This window comes from Xenopus laevis, chromosome 7L (genome assembly GCF_017654675.1).
Source record: "Xenopus laevis strain J_2021 chromosome 7L, Xenopus_laevis_v10.1, whole genome shotgun sequence".
In the NCBI taxonomy this organism is placed as follows: domain Eukaryota; kingdom Metazoa; phylum Chordata; class Amphibia; order Anura; family Pipidae; genus Xenopus; species Xenopus laevis.
In genome coordinates this window covers 76010142-76026784 of record NC_054383.1, presented here as the reverse complement: position 1 = coordinate 76026784, position 16643 = coordinate 76010142, and the positions used below count along the sequence as shown (strand labels likewise).

At 39.0% G+C, this 16643-nt stretch overlaps 1 protein-coding gene across 3 annotated transcripts in view; it reads right to left on the bottom strand.

The window, feature by feature from the left end:
- Positions 1–16643, bottom strand: part of ddx25.L (DEAD-box helicase 25 L homeolog) — a 37673-nt gene that overhangs the window by 16271 nt on the left and 4759 nt on the right. For 2 of the 3 annotated variants that reach the window (XM_041568405.1, NM_001088548.1), the window contains 3 exon segments: positions 14114–14147; positions 8413–8457; positions 5130–5265 (listed from right to left, as the gene is read on the bottom strand). In XM_041568405.1, the coding sequence (XP_041424339.1) occupies positions 5130–5265; positions 8413–8457; positions 14114–14147 (215 nt within the window). 3 annotated transcript variants of the gene reach the window in all.

Sequence of the window (16643 nt, the reverse complement as noted above, 5' to 3'; positions counted from 1 at the left end):
AAAGATGTGTATAGTTTATATGAAAATACATCCTGTATTACAAGCTATCCTAATAACAAGCTGTCCTAATAACACACTTTCAGCTAATCTGCTATATGGATACCTTCAGCTATAAGCATACCTTCTTTTATTTCTTTTAGGAATGTCCCAAAAAACTGATCAATATACTAATCTCAACTTTAGCCTTTTATCAAATGTATAGGTCAAGCACAACCCTTTCACAAGCATATTTTTAAAACCGCAAAATTCTAACATGTTGGGGACCTTGAAGCTAACTGGGGTCTGCACTCTAGGAAAATTCCTAATTTCTAACAGGTTATTAAACCATTTAAAACAGGTTATAAACCATTTAACTGGACAATCCCCCAGGAGCTTGTTTTGGAAAATAGTTACTGCTGATTCAATATACTAATACTAGTGTAGATTCACATCCTTAGGGGTTTGATCATCGTCAGGCTCATAATATTTTATAAAAATTTAAAAAAAAAAAAAAAAAAGGTATATTTTAACACTGCAAAAAAATAAAAAAAAATTTAAGGGGACCTGTTTTTATGACGTTAGTCATGCAAAATAATCTTCAATAATCTTATTTCAGTCTTGGAATTCACAATCATTTGTGGACACTGTTAGGCAAACCTTGCATCATGCCACAAGCTTGTTAAGGACCAGAATAGGGCTATACGGTGAGGGGGGAATCTTGGAAGCGCAAAATAGAAAGTGAAATATTATTGCCTGGCCTGCCTCAATGCAATCATAGAGAAAGGGCAGGTAATATATTATGGACAGCTGAGACTTTTAAATTACATTAATTTAAAACCGGTACGGATGTTTCATTTAAAAAATGAAGCCCTCTATTTTTTTAAAATAAGGATGCACAGAATCCAGGATTCGGTTCGGCCTTTCTAAGCAGGATTCGGACGAATCCTCCTGCTAGGCCGAACCGAATTTGCATTTGCAGATTAGAGAATGGGGGGGAAATCAAGTGACCGTCACAAAACAAGTAAAAAATGGTCTCCCCCTTGCCACCCCTAATTTGCATATGCAAATTAGGATCTGGTTCGGTATTAGGCCGAAAATTTTGCTAAGGAGCCAGGGGTTCGGCCGAATCCAAAATAGTGGATTCGATGCATCCCTAGTTTTAAAGGGGTTTGTTATGATTTTTTGTTTCTAAATTACACTGTTTACATTGCAAATAATTATAATTTACAATATAAAATCATTCCTGAACCAGCAAGTGTATTTTTTTGTCATATTGGTAGACAGCCATTTCAGGCCTGGTCATGTGCTTTCAGAAAGAGCCATCACTTTAGGATGGAACTGCTTTCTGGCAGGCTGTTTCTCCTACTCAATGTAACTGAATGTGTTGCAGTGGGACCTGGATTTTACTATTGAGTGCTGTTCTTAGATCTACCAGGCAGCTGTTATCTCGTGTTAGGAAGCTGCTACCTTGTTACCTTCCCATTGTTCTGTGGTTAGGCTGTTGGGGGGAAAGCCTTACCAACTTGCAGTACAGCAGTAAAGAGTGACTGAAGTTAATCAGAGCACAAGTCACATGACTGGGGGACGCTAGGAAACAGATTATGTCTAGGCCATGTCAGATTTCAAAATTAAATACAAAAAAAAAATCTAGAGAAACTGATTTCAGTGCAGAATTCAACTATTAACTTATGGGTTTAAAAAAAAAATAAAAAAAAAAAAATTTCCCCATGACAGTATCCCTTTATGTTGATTTGTTGAATACAGCAAAAAACAAGTTAAACATTTCTCATCAATGATTTTTATTTTAACTTCCTTCATGTTCATTCTTGCAGGGCTTTATCTGGGGAAATAAATGTATTGTAGATATATATTTGTGTGTGTGTGTGTGTGTGTGTGTGTGTGGTAAAATTTAAAGATGGACTGTGTTAAACATCTGTGAAAACTGTAACATGACAGCTGCAGACAATTATTTTTTTCAATCTATCTGCAACCATGATGAAAGACAACGGGTCATTAAACAGTGAGCCATGACTTAGAACTCAAAAAATGAACTGTTCTAGAAGAACAGTATAATATAAGTGACATATTTCTTTTAAAAAAGGCCAGTCACGTTTGAGCAAACGTACATAATAAACACAATACATACAGGTATAGAATCCCTTATACAGAAACCCGATACCCAGAAAGCTCTGAATTACGGAATGGCTCCCATAGACTCCATTTTATCCAAATACTCCAAATTAAAAATGATTTCCTTTTTCTCTGTAATAATAAAACAGTACCTTGTACTTGATCCCAACTAAGAGATAATTAATCCTTATTGGAAGAAAAATCAGCCTATTGGGTTTATTTAACGTTTAAATTCATTTCTAGTAGACTTAAGGCATGAAGTCCCAAATTACGGAAAGATCCGATATCCAGAAAACCCCAAACCTGAGCATTCTGGATAACCGTTCCCATTCATATCTATCTATATAGATTTGTTTTATTACAGTTCAAGCTGTTGACAGTGCCTTACACAAAAGTGCCTCAAATAGAGGTAAATATAAAACAAATGACAAAAATCACTTATCAAAACAGACAGTTCATACAGCAGAAAAAAAAATTACCTCTTTGATGTGCTTCACAGTACAAACCATAACACTCTGCAAATAAATCATCCAGTTATAGTAATCTCCATCACTATATCTGCTGGGGGGAAAAACAGTGTGGCCACAGCTGTGCCATACCTTCCAATTGGCTGGGCAGAGCAGTTAAAAGATGCAGTCTCTATATCAGCGTCCATAGTGTTTAAAGTTCATTATTTCCCTTTATGCTTCATATACTCCATATGCCTATATGTCCTTTAGAGCATTTTCCTCAATGTGACCTCTTTCTAAGTAAAGAGGACATAGATCACTTCTCCTTTGAGTGCCAGACTTGGCACATTCTTATGGTCGTTTGGAGCTTGTCAATCAGCGCTTGCAAAGCCGGAAGTTAAATGCTTGACAGACAGGAAGAATCTGGACTGCACAGTTAAAATGGTGTTGTTGGTTTATACTACATTGGCCACACATGGTTAAAGTTTACAGCCTCCTTATCACAGTGCTGCTGCTTGCTTTCATGTTGAGATACCAGATCATAGTAAACCTCCGCTGCTCCACACCACTGTGCTGCAGATTTTTTAAATGGTGCCATAAACTTATTCTGCCTTGATTATGTGTGGCCCTAGACTCCCTGCCTTCCCTGAACAAACAGAATTATCTGTGCCAGGACTGCTTGCAAGATTAACCTTTTAACCCCCAGAGCTAGATCATTAATGCAGGAAAAGTCAAACAGGCAGGAAAGGGACACGCATATATAACCTAATAAGAGGGAATGAATGAGTTAATAGCATATCTGAAAAAAAGAAGAAAAAAAACCCCTGAACCTGAGCTTTTCAGAAAGAGGATGTTTATTTTTTGCAGCTGTGGGTGTGAGCTAAGAGAGGCTGAAAGCAGTAGTACCTGCCCCCTACAGGAAGTACCGTATATACTCGAGTATAAGCCGTCCCGAGTACAAGCCGAGATACCTAATTTTACCTCCAAAAACTGGGAAAGCTTATTGACTCGAGTATAAGCCTAGGGTGAGAAATGCAGCAGCTTCTGGTAAGTTTCTGCTCCCATTGGAGGTGCTGGCGTCTCGTTTTTGGATGCCGGCGAATATTCTTGGGCGCCGGCGACCATTTTTGCGCTTGACCCGAGTATAAGCTGAGGTAGAGTTTTTCAGCATATTTTGGGGGCTGAAAAACTCGGCTTATACTCTAAGTATATACGGTAGTATCCTTTTCCAAATGAGGAAGTGGAGTGTTTTTTTTTTTTAAATCAATATATATATATATATATATATATATATATATATATATATATATATATATATATATATATATATATATATATATATATATATATATATATATATATATATATATATATATATATATATATATATATATATATATATATATATATATATATATATATATATATATTTTACCAATGTGTAGGTTAAAGTAAGTAACCTGCACTGCAGCCAGTCAAAAACAGTGGAATAAAAAAAAAAAAACCAAATTAAGTGTTGTGGGTAAAACTTTAACAACTTACTATTCTTAAAAAAAGTACACATTGTAAACATTAAATAAACCCAATAGGCTGGTTCTGCTTCCAATAAAGATTAATTATATATCTTATTTGGATCAAGTACAAGGTACTGTTTTATTATTACAGAGAAATAGGAAATCATTCTTTAAATTTGGATTATTTGCATAAAAAGGAGCCTATGGGAGATGGCCTTGAGCGTAATTCGCTTTCTGAATAATGGGTTTCCAGATAGTGGATCCCATATCTGTAGAGGCAGAAAATGACAAACATTTTTACATTTTCCTTTACCACAATTTTTGTAAACTCAACTTCATACTGACGTGGAAATTTCTTATATTTCGCCATATGGCCGCCACCGATGCGGGATAAGCGTCTTTATGACCGACCTTTGCACAGTCGCCCAATCTTTCTGATTCCCATCCGATTTGTGTTCATCAGGCATGACTGCAGCATGTCGGGTGTGGCGCCGGTTGGGATTGAGGAATACGGACCACTGAACAAAGGTGTACTTTTACAAGATCAGTACAAGCCATGCTAAGATCACTGTGTGTGTATATGTATATTACCGGGGGAAGTGCCTTTTGTTTGCCTAGGGCAGTCTACCTTCCCCCCCCCTCTTCTATGGACATGTGTCTGTGTGCTGGTTCCACCAATTGATTCATAGCATAACATGCTCATTGATTGGATATATTGTAAGACCACCTTTTGTCTTGGTGTATAATAAACCACTGGCCATTGTAGAAGGAGGCAGAATACTGGACCCCAGCTAAGAACGACTGCTGTGACGTTATTTCCGGGGGATTGCGCAACATCACCACACGATACATCAAGGTTTCCGGATCGATTGTCCATTAAGGCAAAAGATCATTTAATTCTACCACAACAATACGCACAGTAGCCTAACACCCTAACATTTTCCTCTATAGTACATGTACCGACAATGACTAGGTAAGGCAAGTAAATTGGTGGTGCTGCATTAATGCCTTAAGTGAGGTATAATACTTAAACAAAACTGATTGTGTAACTACTTACAGATGTAGCTCCTCAAATGACTTAACAGAAAAGAGTGGTGATGTGGGATCCCTCTGCAAAACTTCAACATTGTGAGGAGAGTCGACTAGGGTCCTTCGGAGAAGTTTATTTAAGAGAGAGTGATTGGCTAGGTCCTCTAGAAAAACACAAATCATAAAAAATAAATTCTAAATTTATTTAGGTATACTAAAAAATTAGTTTATGCACACAGCATTTATTAACAATATTACAATTATATAAAAAATGCAAAAAAATAAACTGGATATTCATGGCAAGATCTTTTAAGCTTAGTCACTGTGTACATTTCTGTAAGGTAGGTGAAATTAAAAAAACTGGAAGCTACAGCTAAACATTATATAGTCATTCAAACAAATGCCTCTTAAAATGTCTTTAAGAGCTTATTTATTAAGATATAAAAATTAGCATACCTTGTGTTTTTTATTTTGCTTTTTTGTCATAATCAAATCCAGCACTACGCCAAGATCACTGCCCTATATTTTGTCATTTCTTGATATTCTGGCTTCTAACCATTGCCTGGAAATGAACTGCAAGCCCCTTGGATACAGCACTACTAGGCTTTAGCCTGTTCCTCAGTGTCAAGTTTCTGCCCGAGTCACTACTTCCAACACCTACCAGTCACGTAGCCCTGACACAAACTAGGCAATCTGATTATATAGCTTGTAGCAAGCATTGACAGTCACTTCCAAATTACAATAACGAAAAGCATCCAGAATATCCTTGAGGCAACGTCAAGTGCAAGGCTATATGCTGCTATTCATTTTGTTTTGAGAGGAAACAATTTCTCTTATAAAATGGTTTGATCACTGCTCAAGGCACAGTGATTATGACATTTATTAGTTTGCCAAAGTCTGCCATTTAACCAGGAAATGAGGCAACTTCTTGTGTAAACAGTAAATGTTTGCAAGAAAGGCTTTTAGGTATGGAGAATAACCATTACACAACAAAGAGAACTGATTTGTGGTACAGAAACTACAAATATAAGCCATAATCATTTCATTACTCTCCATTGTGCCCCCATTCCATTAACCATTTGTGGATCACTTAAAATAGCAACACAAATCTATCAATACAAAAGTAACCGTTGGTCCTTTTGAGAGACATTTGGTTAGAAGAGGGCACCATTTTTCTTCCTTACAACCATTTCTCCTGTAATACAACTGAAAATAACATCCCTGCTTAAAGGAAAACTATACCCCCAAAATGAATACTTAAGCAACAGATCCTTTATATCAAATTGAATGACATATTAAAGAATCTTACCAAACTGGAATATATATTTACATAAATATTGCCCTTTTACATCTCTTGCCTTGAACCACCATTTCGTGACTATCTGTGCTGCCTCAGAGATCACCTGACCAGAAATACTACAACACCAACTGTAACAGGAAGAAGTGAGGAAGCAAAAGGCAGAACTCTGTCTGTTAATTGGCTCATGTGACCTTACATGTGGTTTGTATGTGTGCACAGTGAATCTTACGATCTCAGGGGGCGGCCCTTATTTTTTAAAATGGCAATTTTCTATTTATGATTCAAAAGAAAATAGGGAATGGAAGGTGCGCTGGGGGTACCTGTAGAGAAAGGGAGACAAGCCTATCTAGTGTAGTATCCTTTGTACACTTTAGCGGATATTAAATAATCAGATCTACTCACATTCGTGAAATAATCATATCGCAAAAATGGGATCTGGTCGCATATGTCTTCAGTGTGAGGTTGGTTTGTAGTTGGCGTGTCTGATCGATTCTTTCGCCTTAAGTGTATGTATAAACGGCTTAATCGAACGCTGTCTGGATCGTGTTCAGATCGACCTCCGCAAGGGTTGGATGGACGGCACTTGCTGGGGTTTTCATCCGATCGCGTCCCGATGTCTAAATTCTGGCGATGGTGTGTTCTCCTCCAGTAGACGCTGCTCTGATGTTTCCCGCAGTTGCACAAATCGGCGTTCTGCTCCACGCGGTCTTCAGTCTCACCTGGGGATACTGTCGGCGCTGCTTTCCACTTCTCTACTGGATATTTTAGCTCAAAGGGGTTTGTTGAAAAATAAGTTATTATTAAACTTATTTTTCAACAAACCCCTTTGAGCTAAAATATCCAGTAGAGAAGTGGAAAGCAGCGCCGACAGTATCCCCAGGTGAGACTGAAGACCGCGTGGAGCAGAACGCCGACTTGTGCAACTGCGGGAAACATCAGAGCAGCGTCTACTGGAGGAGAACACACCATCGCAAGAATTTAGACATCGGGACGCGATCGGATGAAAACCCCAGCAAGTGCCGTCCATCCAACCCTTGCGGAGGTCGATCTGAACACGATCCAGACAGCGTTCGATTAAGCCGTTTATACATACACTTAAGGCGAAAGAATCGATCAGACACGCCAACTACAAACCAACCTCACACTGAAGACATATGCGACCAGATCCCATTTTTGCGATATGATTATTTCACGAATGTGAGTAGATCTGATTTTTTAATATCCGCTAAAGTGTACAAAGGATACTACACTAGATAGGCTTGTCTCCCTTTCTCTACAGGTACCCCCAGCGCACCTTCCATTCCCTATTTTCTTTTGAATTGTATGTGGACAAGTGGATCCATAGATTGAACTTTGGTGCAGCTCTCTTCCCCACCGTTCTGGACAGAGCGCAGTCTTTACCCCATTGACTAAATCTATTTATGATTACCCAATGGCACATACTACTAAAAAAGTATATTATTATGATAATGGTTCATTTACTGTACATGAAGCAGGGTTTTACACATGAGCTGTTTTACTCAGTATCTTTTAATAGAGACCTACATTGTTTGGGGGGGTATAGTTTTCCTTTAAAGGCATATATAAAACAGGTCCATGTTATCCTAAGGACATGATTCTCTGGGAATTACTTTTTAATCTCCAAAATGGACTATTTCACAGTGCAGATGCTCAGAGGCACATATCAAATGCTTTACAATTCAGCTCTGTGATGGCTTCAATTTGTACAATTCTACTACCGTTTTCCAGGGTGGTAGTATTCATTCCTTGGCAAAAACAGATTGTTTAATAAATAGCTAAAGTTGGACAACTGCAATTGTACTGGTAAAATCAGCAAATAGTCTATAGCATGCTTAGCCCCATTCCATGATAAAAAAAAAAACCATACAGGCATATATTGTTTAATTTGAATTAGATGTATATTTCTGATTACAGTGCTTAGATGCACAAACAAAACGTAAGACAAATGACATGCAGAAAAGTAACCCAAGAGCAAAACGGACAGTCATACCAATATGTCCTCTCCTCACATCCTCTTCATCGTCACCATATCTACCTATGTAGATAGAAAGGAAATGTGGTTTAAAGCTATATATGCAATAGAATGTGCATGTGGAACTGTTAAATAGCAATTCAATAAACTTGGTATTGAGGGGTTAACTGATATTTCTACCCAATTTTCTACTGGGGTGGCCCACATCAACATGCCGATGTACTCAGACTGGATTTTAAAACCTGCCTAACGGATATCTGGCCAACTTTCACCCAGATATCAGACAGGCAGGCCAGTTGGCTAGCCCCATACATGGGCAGATAAGCTTCCAACTCTGCCTGAAAGGGTTGAATCGGAAGCTTGAATCTGCCTGTGAATAACCTTTAGGGGAAATTAAGAAATTTAACATAATTCCACATAAAATAACCCCCCAGCACTTCTGTGCAAATCCTAAGCAAGATAAATGCTGCTTTACATAGTAGCGGCATCATTAGTTGGAATGCTAAATTTGGGATAAATGAAAAGAACAAACATTGCCTGTGGATAAAATGATGAACAAAATGAATTTCTTCCACAGAGAATAATGTATGCATTTTGCCAAGCCTTGTGGGTCAGATTTGTTGCTGTAAATAGTTTCCATTACACTCCATGGAAGAAGTGCATTTTGCTGCATTTTGATAGGGTAACCTAGCAACCAGATTGTGAAATTGCATATTGGATTACTTATGAATAAAAAAGCACATTGAAAAACTGCAAATTGTCTCAGAATATCACACACTACATCAGAGGTCCCCAACCCGTTTTATGCATGAGCCACATTCAATTGTGGAAAGAGTTGGGAAACAACACTATTTAAAATAGTTCCGGGGGGCCAAATAAGAATGGATATTGGTAGCCCTTATGTGGACTGGCAGCTTACAGGAGGCTCTGTTTGGCAGTACATCTGGTTTCTATGCAACCAAAACTTGCATCCAAGCCAGAAATTCAAAAATAAGCATCTGCTTTGGGGCCACTGGGAGCAATAGCCAAGGGGTTGGAGAGCAACATGTTCCTCACAAGCCACTGGTTGGGGATCACTGATCTACATCATATTCAAAGTTAATTTAAAGGTGAACAACCCCTTTAAATAGCCATAACAAGTATCATTTTGACTTAGCAGAAGCACTTATAACCAGAGTGCCCTAAAGCTTGTGTTATACTAGTAGATTAAAGGCTGGTGGTTAGCAGATAACCGCAGCTCTGCATTATCCACAATAAAATCCGATTAACCTAATAAGTATTTTCCATTTTACAAAGGTCAAAGCAATTACTTCATATCTTAAAGGGGTGGTTCATCTTTAAAGGAAAACTATACCCCCAAAATGAATACTTAAGCAACAGATAGTTTATATCAAACTGAATGACATATTAAAGAATCTTACCAAACTGGAATATATATTTACATAAATATTGCCCTTTTATATCTCTTGCCTTGAACCACCATTTCGTGACTCTATCTGTGCTGCCTCGGAGATCACCTGACCAGAAATACTACAACACTAACTGTAACAGGAAGAAGTGAGGAAGCAAAAGGCAGAACTCTGTCTGTTAATTGGCTCATGTGACCTTACATGTGGTTTGTATGTGTGCACAGTGAATCTTACGATCTCAGGGGGCGGCCCTTATTTTTTAAAATGGCAATTTTCTATTTATGATTACCCAATGGCACATACTACTAAAAATGTATATTATTATGATAATGGTTCATTTACATGAAGCAGGGTTTTACACATGAGCTGTTTTACTCAGTATCTTTTAATAGAGACCTACATTGTTTGGGGGGTATAGTTTTCCTTTAAGTTAACTTTCAGCATGTTATGGAATGGCCAGTTCTAAGAAACGTTTCAATTTTAGTTTTTGAATTATTTGCATAATACTGGGTTGGGCATGACCCAACTGTCTTGGTACATATTGGTACTAATGACAAAATAAATGGTAGATGAAGACCTTAAAAAATTAGTTCAGGGATCTAGGCTAAGATCAAGGGAAGGTCAGTGGATGATTTACTTAAGACTTTGCCTTAAGGAATGTTGGCCTGAAACATAGTATTTGTACCTGGATAGAGAACTAGCTAAAAGATAGACTACAAAGAGTGGTAGTAAATGGAACATTTTCTAGTTGGACCAGTGTTGTTAGTGGAGTACCCCATGGCTCTGTACTAGGTCCTTTGCTTTCAAACTTGTTTATTAACCTGGAGATGGGCATTGAAAGTACGGTCTCTATTTTTGCAGATGATACTAAATTGTGCAGAACTTTGCAAAGCGATTTTTTCTAAGTTGGAAAACTGGGCAGCTAACTGGAAAACGAGGTTCAATGTTGATAAATGCAAGGTTATGCACTTTGGCAAAAATAAAAATAATATAAATGATGTGTAAAAGTTAAACACTAAATGGCAGTGTGTTGGGAGTTTCCTTGACTGAGAAGGCTGAGAAGGGTTTTTTGTAGATAACAAGTTGTCTAATTCTGGGCAGTCTCATTATCTGGCCACTAAAGCAAATAAAGTTCTGTCTTGCATAAAAAGGGCATTAACTCAAGGGATGAAAACATAATTTTGCCTTTTTTATAGGTCCCTGGTAAGGCCTCATCTGGAGTTTTGGGCTCCAGTCCTTAAGAGGGATATTAATGAGCTTGAGAGAGTGCAGAGACGTGCAACTAAACTGGTTAGAGGGAGGGAAGACTTAAATTATGAGAGTAGACTGTCAAGGTTGGGGCTGTTTTCTCTGGAAAAAAGGTGCATGTGAGGGGACATGATTACACTTTACAAGTACATTAGAGGACATTATAGACAAATAGCAGGGGACCTTTTTACCCATAAAGAGGATCACAGTACCAGAGGCCAGCCCTTCAGACTAGAGGAAAAGAACTTTCATTTGAAACAACGTAGGTGGTTCTTCACAGTGAGGACAGTGAGTTTGTGGAATGCACTGCCGGATGATGTTGTGATTGCCGATTCTGTTAATGCTTTTAAGAGTGACTTGGATGATTTCTTGGACAGACATTATCAAAGGCTATTGTGATATTAAAAACTATAATTAGTATAGATATGGGTATATATAATTTATGTGAAGGTTTCGAGGGTGTGTGGTGTGTATGGATGCTGGGTTTTCATTTGGAGGGGTTGAACTTGATGGCCTTGTCTTTTTTTTTCCAACCCGATTTAACTATGGTATCTTCTTTTGATTCTTTCCAGTTTTAACATGGAAGTCATTGACTCCATCTAAAAAACAAATGCTCTAAGTCTATAAATGTATTGTTATTGCAATTTTTATTATTAATTTTTGTATTCAGTCCCTCGCCTATTCCAGTCTCTTACTCAAATCAATGCATGGTTGCTAGGGTAATTTGGACCCTAGTAACCAGACTGATGAAAAAAATTTGGATTATTTGGATAAAATGGAGTCTATGGGAGACGACCTTTCCGTAATTCTGAGCTTTCTGGACAACAGGTTTCCGAATAACAGATCCCATACCTCTACTAAAATATAACTCAAAGGGGACTACCCCCTTTAAGCTAATGTCACACCTCACGGTCCTCCATTGCAGTACCAAACATTGCCCCTGGTATATAGTCCGTTTCAGCCAAAAATCTCCCATATGCACATTTTCAAGCACATTGGTGCACATCTTAGGCCAGCAGTTTCCACTAAACTCAAATACGGACAGAAAGGCTGTTTTCAAGCACTGAAACTGCCATTGTAATGCAATAAGTCTACATCAGTGCTGTCCAAATTCTGTGGTACCGAGGGCCAACATTTTACTGTCTTATGTGCAGGAGGGCCGATAACAGAAGTCAGTGTTGGCCACTCCCCCTTTTAAACCACACCCACTGTAAACCACAAGAACTTTTAAGATAATATCCACATTAACGGTGGTAGCACACCAAAAAACCAAATGGTTGGTGCTCACTGCAGGGAAATCCCTCGTCACTCATATGTGAAAAATTGAAGTCATGTTAAAAACATACCCTTAAATCCATATGCCTCATCCTCCCCTGTGGATAATACAACAACCCCCCCAACACATGATTAAACACCTTAGGGGCCCTTAACAATTTCCAAATGCTAACAAATCCCAAGAACAAACCCCTAACAGGCTAACATTCCACAGTTAGCATAGGGCAAGCAGAGAATTTCACACATAAGCAGCACTGGGTAAGCAGAGAATGGCCCACACAGGTAGGCAGGGCCGGGCCAAGGTATTTTTGCACCCTTGGCAAAGGCTTCAATCAGTGCCCCCCCACCCAGTCCTGCATTACCATATTCCCCCTTACCAGTCATATAGCCCCTCTGTACCCGTGCCAGCACCTATCATATTGCCTCCATTTGTACCTATGCCAATGGCAGTCAATCCCCCAGGCCCCAATCTGTACCTGTGTCAGCATAAGCCAAAACATCCATCATATATTTACCCCCAATCTGTACCTATGCCAGCAGCAACCAAAATAATCCATCATATTGCCCCAATTTGTATCTGTTCCAGCAGTAGCCAAAAATCCATCATATTGCCCTCAAACATCTGTGTACCTGTGCCAGCAGCCACCATATTGCCCCATGTACCTGAGCCAGCAGCAGCCAATCCCTTATATTGCCCCCAATCTGTACCTGTGCCAGCATCAGCCAAAAAATACACAATATAGCCTCCATATATGTACTTGTGCCAGCAGCAGCCAAATATCCATATCATGTTTACCTGTGCAAGTAGCAGCCAAGATATTGCCCACAAATATGTACCTGTGCCGGCAGCTGCCAAAAGGGAGCTGGGAGTGATTCAGTCTGGAACAGGGGGTTTATAAAGTTGAAAAATGATTAAAGGCCAAGCAAATCAGGGTTTAAAAAAGAAAAAGCAAGTTCCCCTTAAAAGTGTGCCCCCCACATGATTGCGCCCTAGGTGGGAACCTACTCTGCCTGCCCCTAGTTCCAGCCCTGCAGGGAAGGAAGACAGAACAGAGCAGGAGACAGGGAAAGCTCTCATTCTAATATGTACTATATACAGTGACACAGTGCTGGTGCCCCATTAGCATTTTGTATAAAGTGTGAACAGGAGAACAATGTGGGCAGTTTCAGTCTGTTTCTCAGGTGTGAACAGTACAGGGTTTTAGGATATGAACAATAGAGGTGTCACAAGTGTGAACAATGCAGGAGGATCACAGGTATGAATAATACAGGAGATTAGAGTCTGAATTTGAGGTTTAAACAATGCAGGGTGCAGTTTATCTCTACAGTCATACCTTTTAAAGTTTACATATGGTAAACAGACAGCATCTGGGGGGCCAAAGAAGGGGGGGTCGCGGGCCGCAGCCACCAGTTGGACAGCCCTGGTCTACATGGTTAATGACTGTAACAGCTCAGGAGGCAGAGCCTACCATGTTAACACCAATAAAGTAAACATTATAAAGTTAAACCCCGGTCTTAAAATTCATACACTGGGCACATTTTTACCTGGTCAGTAACACTCATATTTCTTCCTGCGGCTGGCAGATAAAAGCAAATTACTGATTGGTTGCTATGGGATACTGCCCACGTGCAAATTTGCCCAGTGTTTATAAATTATCCCCTATCATTATCTTTAGTCAGGTAAATTTAGCCACTTTCCTATCCTCATCTATAAGGAGAATTTAGCCCCTTTCCTATCCTTATCTTTAGTCAGGAGAATTTTTAAGAAGGTATGTCAAAATACGTACCACTTTTTCCTTTAAGTGTGCCGTGTTCAAAATCCTGCAGGGAAAAAAACCCTTTGAAATTACCATTGTAACCAAAGACTAAAAACACAATTCAATAGCATTTTTGGTTGATTCAATGCGACACAAATACTTTGCGATAAATTGCATGTAACACTCTGGGTCTACACATCATGCTGTGTAAAACATTGGAGAAACACCATCACCATTGATGTTGTCCATAGCAACTAAATCGGCAATTGGAGTTTAACAGTCACCAACAAGTTAGAAACTAAAACTTGCTATGAGCAACATCACCGTTGATGCTTGTGTCTAATGTTCTACACAGTATGATAATTAGCACCCTGTGTATAGCATTATAAGCTGTATGCATTAAAGGAATAGTAACACCAAAAAATTAAAATGCTTAGTAAATATAATGTATGGTTACCCTACACTTGTAAAAATGGAGTGCTTCGCCACTAGTTTATATAAATAAGCTGCTGTGTGGCTATGGGGGCAGTCAATCAAGCTGAAAAAGGAAAGGCACAGGTTACACAGCAAATAAAAGATAAGCCGTGTAGAATACTGTGTGTTTAGTTCACAGTTAAATAAACAGTTGGGAAATGCTATCCATGTCTCTCTACAGAGCTATAGTGATTGAATAATGAATAATTCTCTGATATCAAATGAATAATTCTGATATCAAATAGGATATTTGTTTCCAAGAAATTATTTGCAGGATACAGAACAGGTAGGCAGTATCACACATATTTAGTACAGGTTATCCAGACTGCTTAGTACCTGGGGTTTTCCAGATAACTGATCCTTCTGTAAATTGGATCTTCATACCCTAAGTCAACTAGAATATCATGTAAACATTAAATAAACCCAAATAGGCTGGATCTGCTTCAAATAAGGATTAATTAGATCTTGGTTTGGATTAAGTACAAGGTACTGTTTTATTATTACAGAGAAAAAGGAAATCATTTTTAAAAGATTTGGATAAAATGGAGTCTATGGGAAACAAGCTTTCCCTAATTCGAAGCTTTCTAGAGAATGGGTTTCTGGATAATGGATCCCAAACCTATAAATAACACAAATGTATCCCAAAAAATCAACCATAACAAATGGGTAGTTACCTCAGTGCTCCATGGTCCCCGAGCTCCTCCTTCCCAACTCTTTAAGTCATCGGCTTTTTCAGCAGAGGAAGTGAAATAACCCAGGGAGCTTCCCTTTTTGAAAAGTACAGTTTCCGTTTTATTGCAAGTACATGGAGTGGATAACCTCCCGAAAAAAGTAAAAGCAGGCATTTTTTTGGGAAGATTCCAGCTTCTTGTACCTGCAAACAAGTGGAAGCTGTACTTTTCAGTGCAGATAAACAGAGCTGTGGAAGGCAGTGGATCCGCGAATATTAATGAGGAGGAGTGTATGCACTGAAATCAGCTCTTGTATCTGCCTTTGCACCTGTGGGCTGCTATACAGGTGAAAACTGTACTTTTAAAGGCAGATACAGGATGCGCTAATTTCAGCACATACAGTTCTCTCCACCTCATTAATAATCATTAGCGAAGAATTCTATACACTCATGTGTCTAAGGGCATGGACACATGCGTTTTTTTCAGCATGGTTTTTATAAAGACCAACCGCTACGTAAATACACTAAACCTAGTGCGCCATTGCCAAAGCTTGAAAACTCACTGCTGGAATTGCGCACTAGGTTTAGCGTATTTACGCGGTGGTCAACCTTTTTAAAAACCGCACGTGTCCATGCCCTTAAAGGAATTGTTCAGTGTAAAAATTAAATAGATAAGCTGTGCAAAATAAAAAATGTTTCTTATATTGTTAGTTAGCCAAAAATTTAATGTATAAAGGCGACTGGGTGTGTAACATAATAGCCAGAACACTACTTCCTCCTTTTCAGCTCTCTTGGTTTACACTGACTGGTTACCCTGGCTACCAGGCAGTAACCAATCAGAGACTTGAGGGTGGGCCACATGGGTCATATCTGTTGCTTTTGAATCACCCGAATGCTGAGGATCAACTCACTGAACATGTACCAGGGGCCCCCCTTCAAGTCGCTGACTAAAGCTGGCCACAGACGCAAAGATCCGATCGTACAAATCAATGTACGATCGGACTTTCCCCATCTCCCGACCTGCCACTAACCATTCAGATCAAAGTCTTACCAGTCCGATTAGTTAAAGAACAGATCAGCAATGTTCTGCCCCTGACAGCAATCGTACGATATCTATGTCCAACCAAAGCTAGTGACAGTCTCCCACTGAAAATCGTACGATCGCCAATACACGCAGAGATATTTTCGGCAGCCGACAGAAATTTTCTAACCTGTCCGCTCGACCAAACGACCGATCTCCGCTGGACGAAAAATGTCGGGACTCTCCACACACGTTCCGAAAATTTAAAGTTTATAAAAATTTTGAAAAATCACTTCAAAAGGTTTTATTTTGCTGCTCCACACATCACACACTATTAGATACCAAGAAAAAGCAACCTGAATATGATTGCCAGGGGTCCACTTAACAGTTTGATC